This window comes from Corvus moneduloides, chromosome 3, assembly GCF_009650955.1.
Source record: "Corvus moneduloides isolate bCorMon1 chromosome 3, bCorMon1.pri, whole genome shotgun sequence".
Classification (NCBI taxonomy): Eukaryota; Metazoa; Chordata; class Aves; order Passeriformes; family Corvidae; genus Corvus; species Corvus moneduloides.
Window position 1 is genome coordinate 4,954,538 of NC_045478.1, and position 8,314 is coordinate 4,962,851.

Below are 8,314 nucleotides of genomic sequence, written 5' to 3' on the forward strand. Positions count from 1 at the left end.
TAGTTTAATCTAGTGGAAGATTCATGAGACTTGGCAATACTGTCAATGTAGGATTTCATGGGATTTCCTTATTGTTTCCTAACCCCCAATTTAGGAATTAATTTGAGCCTTAATCTATGTTGCAGCTCCTGCCTCATTTTCTGTTCTTTTTTTATCCAGACTCTGCTGTAACTGGAATTCTCAGAGCCACAGAAGTCTTTAAACCTATTTGTAACCTCCCCTTAGCCGTAATTTATAAAATTAAAATAATTATTGGGGTTTGAGGGTGACAAAAGTTTTCAAGAGCTCAGAGTTCGTTTGCTGTTGGTTTAGGTTGTTTAAAATCTGGGCCAAATCTGCTGGTGCCTTAAGTCTTCTTGTCTTGACTAAGCCTAATGCTAAGGTTTGGTGAAGATTCCATTGGAAGGTGTCCCTGCCCATGGTAGGGGGGTGGGACTGGATGAGCTTCAAGTACCTCCCAACCCAAACCCTCCTGTGATTCTATGTGGTCAGGGGCAGCCAGAACTGCTGCAGCTGCCAAGCCATATTTTGTGCAACATTTCAAATCCTAAATATAGGGGTTTATGTCCTTTAAAATCACAAACAGTAAGTCAGAGAGAGAGATCTTTAAGGTGTAGGAGCTCATCATTCCCACCTCAGAACCTCTTTGGTTAAACCTGGTGTTATGGTGGTACTGAATCAGCAAACTCTGTTCTCAGTTAAAGTCATGTCAGTGCCCCAGCCAGGGGGGAATCTGGGATCTCAGGAGCTTCCCATAGAAGCCATGAGAGCCAGGAGGACTGCAGCTGCAGGGTGACAATGCTAGGAAGGCTTCCTGGGGAATGCTTTGTGTCATCCTATGCAGAAAAAGGGTGGTAAAGCACTGGGAGAGGCTGCCCAGGGAAGTGATGGAGTCACCATCCCTGGAAGTGTTCAGAAAATGTGTGGATGTGGCACTTGAGGACGTGGTTTTGTGGTGAACATGGTGGTGATGCTGGCCTGATGGTTGGACTTGATTTTAAAGGTCTTTTCCAACCTTAACAATTACGATCCTAAAATGCTCCAACAGCTTCTGCAGCAGAAGAGCTTTTGTACATTAGCCAGCAAACAGCCCAAGTGCAGAGAGCTGCAGTGCTCCTGCTGAGAGCTTCCTTGCCTTCCCACTGTGCCATTTGGGATACACAGAAGGCATCCTTCACTGACTGCCACATTCCCACCAAATCTCATCCAACCAAGGCTGCTCAGCTCCTTGGACTTGTTTGGAGGAGTTGGAGCTGCACCTCTGAAAGAGCAAGGAACCAGAGAGCTCTACATCCTCTTGGGAGCAGTCACATTCTCACGTTTTCCTGGCAGTGAACATTTCTTGCTGCCCATATGGTTTTCAGTCTGTATTGCTGGAAAACTACACACTCAGCTGTGTTTATTTGGTAACACTGTGTGCAACCTATGGTTTTCTCTGATGGCTGTTTTACTGGTAGAGCCAAGAGCTGGCAGATAGATTGTGTTAGAAATCAAAAGTATAGGAAAAAAAACCCACAAAAATAATAAATCTCCTTTTACCTGAAAATAAGTTTAATTTACATGATTTCATGATTGGTACATAAATCTATTTCCTCTCAAGTGGAATTTCTTGGGGAAAAAATAGATTTTTTTTTTTTTGCTGCGAGGCTTAAGGACAATATTTGAGAGTTGCTTAAAAATATATACTTGAACCTCTGTATTGCCATAAGATATGCAATGACAACCTCATTTGCTGCTCCCCTGTTCCTTTGGACCTGGGAGTGAGGCCAGGTTTGACCTGTGCTGTGAAGCCGTGGCTGCAGCTCCCAGGTTCTCCGCCTTGGCCGCCGCAGACAGACGGACGTTGTCCCTGCCGCTCCACATGGTGGACACGGGATGCTCCGTGGAGTTGTCGGAGCTGAAGTAGTGAACCCTCCAGCCACAGCAGCACTGCAGCTTCTTAACCTCGCAGCGGAAGGTCTTGCTGAAGACGTAGTAAATGAAAGGGTTGTAGGCTGTGGAGGACTTGGCAAACAGGCAGGGCAGCAGCGTCACCACAGGCTGCAGGGAGTCGCTGGAGTTAAAGATGGACCAGAAGCTGGCAGCTGCATAGGGAGTCCAGGAGCTCAGGAACCCCACTGAGATGAGCACGGCCATCTGCAAGGGAACACAGGGCGGCTGTTGGCAGCTGGCATGGACAGGGTTGGATATTCTGGCACATGAGGTGTGGGCGGGACCACACCTGAACCTGCAACACCTGAAGCTGTGCTTGCTGGGCCCTCATGACAAGAGAGACATTGAGGGGCTGGAACATGTCCAGAGAAAGGAATGGAGCTGGGGAAGGGTCTGGAGCACAAGTCTAATGTGGAGCAGCTGAGGGAGGTGGGGGTGCTCAGCCTGGAGAAAAGGAGGCTCAGGGGGAACCTTTGGCTCTGCACAGCTCCCGGACAGGAGGGTGCAGCCAGGTGGGGGTCAGGCTCTGCTCCCAGTTAAAAAATGAAAGGACGAGAGGAAATGTCTTCAGGTTGCACTGGGGATGCCTGAGATGGCCACCTAAAAACAGAGACTAGACAAGAATAAGGGAATAAAGGTAGGTATTTATTTGAAGGGCCTTCAAAGGTATGCCTTAGACAGGCCAAAGGCTACACCCAAGATGGATCCCAGGTCATGAGTTCTTCACACTTTTATAAGTTTGGTTCGTTTGCATATCAGCGTTAATTGTCCAATTATAACTTCAGTTCATGTTGGAATTACCCCAAGTTTGCCCCCCTCTCAGAGGCTTTTAGTTTACACATTTTGGGGCCTGGTGTCCTTGAGGTGGAAACCTAGAGAGGTTTGTTATGTTTAACCAGCATAAGAGAACAGCAAGCCACAAGAAACTTCAGAGTTACACATTAGGGAGTACAGGATTTGAAAAATATAAAAGTTAAAACCTAAGGAATCACCAGGGGATGTTTAGATTGGTTATTAGGAAGCATTTCTTCACTGGAAGGGCTGTCAGTCATTGGGACAGGCTGCCCAGGGCAGTGGTGGAGTCACCATCCCTAGTAGTATTAAAAAAATGTGTAGCTGTGGTGCTTAGGGTGATGGTTAAGTGGTGGACCTCTCAGGGCTGAATTAACGGTTGGACTTGACATCTTAAAGGCCTTTTCTAACCTTAATGATTCAGTGAGTCTAGGACTGGCCTCTAGAAAGCTTGGATCAATTCTGCTTTTCCACAAGAAATGCACAACTGAAGTGCATATTTGAAAAAAAAAAGTTAATAAAAATAATAGTAATAATAATAATAAAAAATAATATTTAATATTAATATATTGAAATCCTGTTTCCATACAGAATTTCTCTGTAGCTCTCTGTTCTGTGAGCTGTGCATGAGCAGAGCCAGCTCTCTGCCAGCTCCTGATTATTGCACTCTCTTCCCATCACGGGGATAACTCACCAGGGTCAGCTTCTTCTCCAGCTTGGCTGCATTAGGGATCCTGTCAATATTCTGGATCTCTTGGTATGCTTTATGAACCTTCCAGGCAATCCCCAAGTAACAGGCAATGATGGTCAGCGCAGGCAGGACTGTGCACAGGAGGAACATGCTCAGGATGAACGAGAAACCATTGGGGGAGTTGTGGAACTTGCTCCAGGCTATGGTACAAGAGATGCCAAAGGGCTCAGGGCCGTAGTAGCCCCAGCCCAGCAAGGGCAGGATGGCCCAGAGCAAGGAGTAGAGCCAGATGAAAGTGATCAGGATGCAGACGGTGTTTTTGGTGATTTTGTTACCTGCAAGAAAGAGGAAGAGCAAGCGTAGATGGATCCCATCCCAGCCACGGGGGGTTTTGCCATAACTTCTCCTCAACCAGAAGGATGGTGGCTACAGATACACCTGGGCTGCTGCTGCAGTTCCCTAACCTTTGGGCTTCTAGAGAAACAGTGTCAGTGTGTTGGGTGAGACCTGAATACAGCCCTCAATGCTCATCTAGAGCTTAGTAACGCAGGGAGCTTTACAAGATCAATTTCACCTCAACTGTGCTGTGGTCCCAGCCCAGGAATGCCAGAAGAATATTCCTTCCTTTCAAATTCCAGTGTATCTGCTGGGATACAAGTAGAAAGGGAAGGCAGTCTGGTCCAGGAAAACATTTGTGCTCTCCATTCTCAGGTAGTTTCACTTGGCAAAACTGAGAAGTGGAAAACCTCACTGTTTAACAAAGAATTTAATCAAATCCTTCTGGGAACACCAGGATTTGATAATGCACTAAAAGTTGAGGCTTTTTCTGCTGCTACTGACCTGATATTCCATGCCATATTCCACAAAGCACCTCCCTGAGCAGCCCAGCCCCAACACAGCACCACCAGGTGACCAGAGCGGCGATTCACTCACCATTGGATTTGGATGAGTTAGTGACGAGGAATCGGATCACGGCCATGGCACACAGGGTCATCATGCTGCAGACCCCGAACAGGAAACCCATCAGGGCATAGTAAACACAGGAGGCATCTCCCCCCAGCCAGGCGTGGTTCCAGGCGGAGGCGATGGCCAGCGGGTACATGCTGAGGGCCATCCCAATGTCTGCCACTGCCAGGTTCACTGTGAGCAGCTCTGGTGACTTCAGCAGGGAAGAGCGTTTCACAGCCGCGGCAAGGACAGCTGAATTCCCAAGGATCGTCAGGATGGCTGAAAGGGAAGGATCAGCACAGACAAGAGTATCACACAGTTAACACACCTGTGAAATCCATCAGAAGTATGTGAAGTGCCTGAGAGGGACTCCAAGAAAGCTGAGGAGGGACTTCTTGCAAGGTTATGTAGTGATAGGACGAGGGGGAATGGCTTCAAACTGAAGGAGAGCAGGTTTACATTAGATATGAAGGAGAAATTCTTCTCTCTGAGGGTGGTGAGGCCCTGGCACAGGGTGCCCAGAGAAGCTGTGGCTGCCCCAGGCCTGGAAGTGTCCAAGGCTGGGTTGGACAGGGCTTGGAGCAACCTGGGATGGTGGAAGATGTCCCTGTCTATGGCAGGGTTTGGAATGTCCTGTCTCTGTCTGCCTGTGTAAAAAGTCACTTTCTGTCTTTTTTATAAGCTACCTTTAAGTACTGGAAGGACAAAATGAGGTCTCCCTGTAGCCTTTTTCCAGGGAGAACTCCCCAGCTCTCCCAGCCTGTCTCCGGAGCAAAGTGGCTGCAGCCCTCAGAGCGTCTTTGTGGCCTCCTCTGGACCCACTCTAGCAGGTCCACGTATTTCTTGTGCTGAGAAAAAATATCCTTATTTCTCCTTCTTGGTGAAGTACTCCAGGTGTCCCACCTGCCTGTCCCCTCCTCTCACCTGGTGTCCTGCACTTCCCAAAGCCTCTCCTCTGTGTGACTTCTCTCATCTCGCACTGGAGCCCCAGCACTGACTCTCAGCTGCCTCAGTGCCCGGCATGTGCTGGCTGGGCAGCTCAGGATCCTTGCTGATCCCTGGGAAATAGTGTGACTGTTCTGGTGGTCTCTGAGAGCAGTGGGACCTTGAGAATTGTTTAGGCAGGGGCGTGCAACAAGACCCAGAGCTTGCTTTGCAAAAGGACCTGTCAGACATACATTATTCAGGTGTGCCACAGGATTTCAAAGTGCTGGTGACAGCAGTGTCAGAAGTACATGCACCAAACAACTCATTTTCTCTCTTCTTTCAAGTGAACATGGTGCTGGAGCAGCATTTTTGATCAAAAAATTTTGATTTTCCTGAGAAGGTGTCCTCTAAAGTGAGATGTGAAAGAGGGAGACAAAAAAAGATTCTGTCATGTTCCCTTGTGGCTGTGAGTGCAGGAAGGCTGCATTTGCTCACAGGTACCACTTGAAGTGCCCACAGAGGGGTTAACAGAGGCACGTGCAGCAAAATGGAATAAATATATCGGCAAAAGTTCAAAAACCACAGAGGTGTCAAGAGAAGGCTTAACCAAAATGGGGACACAAATCTGAGACCCCACATCCCTCATTCATTCACTTTCTAACCACACACGTTCACTTGCCACCTCTGGATGCACTGGAAGAGCTCCCTGAGCTCTCAGGATCTCTGTGCCTGCACACACAGGATGATGCCCACGGGGGCTTGGCCATGTGCTGACAGAGCAACCTGTGGCTTGGTGGGCAGAGCACTCTCCACAGGCTGGGACAGGGAATCATGGAATCACAGAATCATTTGGGTTGGAAAAGACCCCTAAGATCATCAGGTCCAACCATTCCCCAGCACTGACCAGGCTGCCTCTAAACCATGTCCTCAAGTGCCACATCCACACAGCTTTTAAATCCTCCCAGGGGTGGTGACTCCACCACTGCTCTGGGCAGCCTGTTCCAATGCATCACAATCCCTTCCATGAAGGAATGTTTCCTAACATCCGGTATAAACCTGCCCTGGTGCAACTTGAAGCTATTTCTTCTTGTCCTGTTACTTGTTATTTGGGAGCAGAGCCCGATCCCCCCCCGGCTGCACCCTCCTGTCAGGGAGTTGTGCAGAGCCAGAAGGTTCCCCCCTGAGCCTCCTTTTCTCCAGGCTGAGCCCCCCCCCATCTCCCTCAGCTGCTCCTCACCAGACTTGTGCTCCAGCCCCTTTCCCAGCTCCGTTCCCTTCTCTGGACTCACTCCAGCCCCTCATTCTGTTTCTTGCAGTGAGGTTCCCAAAATGGAACATCCTCAGGCTTCAGGAGCAAAATGAATCCAGTTCACTTTCTTCTGTAAGAGCCCAACCCCTAAACAAGAGGTAGGAAGCAGCTCTGCCATCAGGTGACATCCAGGCCCAGCCCCTTTTTTACCATGACAGAAGCTCTTCCCCTCCATCCCACAGGACAGAATTGTAACTGTGGGCCAGTAATCAAATAGCTGGTGGTGAGTGCTGCAGCCCATGCCCTGGCCTTGTTCCTAACAAAAACATCATTTCAGGGCACAAACCTGCAGCCCCAGTGAGGTGCAGAGCTATGGATAAATACAACACCTGTTCCCAATTCAGCTCACTGCTTTATTTCTGAGAGTCCCTGCAGGATGCAGTGAACCTGGCTGCCACACAGGGCTCTGGATCCAATGCTGGAAGCTGTGCCTGGAGTTCCAGTGCCTAAAAGTGCTTTAGGAGAGGTGTGAGACTGCAGCATGGTGGCACACGAGCAAGGTCAGCAAGTGGAGCCCCAGCCTCCAGCCCTTTTTTGCTGCCCCTTCCCATTGCCTCAACTGCATCTATGTATTTACATTTCTCAGAGAAGGGACCTGGCACCCTGACTTGAAAAAGCCCTTGGTTGTTTTGTAAACAGGGATTTTCTCACCCTGAGTTGTGCTCTGCTGTGCAGAACAAGGGGAAATTTGAAGTGCTAAAGCCCAGCACTGCTGCCCAGAGCCTCGGTATTAAAACTGCAAAATATAGGCTTGTCCTTGTTATCTCAGCCAGGGTTTGGGTTTGCAAGTGAGCTGAAGGAAGGAATCTTAGCAAAAATTCAGGTGGGAAGCATGCCTAAACAAGTTCCACTCCTCTCCAAATCCACGAGAGTAGAAAACAAATGCCTGTGTACATGCAAGAAAGAGACAAGGAAGAAAACACTTAACTGAAGCCATGGGCTGGTAGCTATCCCCACTTGTATTTCATTTTCAATCCGCCTGCAGCAGGGCAAACAGGCTGCTACAAAACCCAGAACTGCTATCTAGAAACACTTTGCTGTTCTGCAGCAGTTCATCCTAGTGAGACACAGCAGGACAACACCTCCCCCCACCAAGGGTCAGCCCAGAGCTGCTTTCCCCTGAGCTGCCCTGGTTCAGTCATGGAAAGTGACTGACAGCTTATTTCAAATACTTGTGATGCCACAGAGGCAAACTTGTGCTGGCCATTCTTCAGCATTAAAACAAAAGATTCCAGATCCAAGAGTGGAGATTAATCCTGGCTGCCAACCAACTCCAAGGCACAATGCAGGGGAACCTGTGGGGAAACGTTCGCTGTCATTTCCCTCCAGGTTCCTCTGCCTGACCACAGCACAGACAGGGAATCCCTGTATCCCTCTTCCCTGGCTCCAAGCAAATGAGCTGAACTCACCTATGATTAGAAGAAAGACCCCAGCTCCATAATCCACGACTGGGTGGAGTTTGGAAATGTACTGCTCCTCCATGGTCCCTTGTGGAGGTGGGTGAAGGTTTTCAGTCAAAGGTGAAGATGCTGCAGGAGCAAAGAGCTCGTCCTCATGGTTTGCCTGCTGCAGGTGTGAGCTGGTGTTGGGTACTGGCAGTGCAGGGACCCTTCTGCTGCCTCCTTGTCCTGCCTCTGGTATGGCAGGGGAGAAGCCTGGAGTGAGAGGAAGGATTTCCCCCAGGGAGGCAGAGTGAAAGCCAGGCAGAGCTGCTG

At 49.1% G+C, this 8,314-nt stretch overlaps 1 protein-coding gene across 1 annotated transcript; it reads right to left on the reverse strand.

Moving 5' to 3' along the window:
* Positions 1-1,528: 1,528 nt before the first annotated feature.
* Positions 1,529-8,314, reverse strand: LOC116441721 (opsin-5-like). Its single transcript, XM_032103950.1, has 4 exons — positions 8,009-8,314; positions 4,349-4,642; positions 3,419-3,750; positions 1,529-2,136 (listed from the first exon to the last, which is right to left on the reverse strand). The coding sequence occupies exons 1-4, from the start codon at positions 8,079-8,081 to the stop codon at positions 1,726-1,728; spliced, it is 1,110 nt and encodes a 369-aa protein (XP_031959841.1). The 5' UTR covers positions 8,082-8,314; the 3' UTR covers positions 1,529-1,725.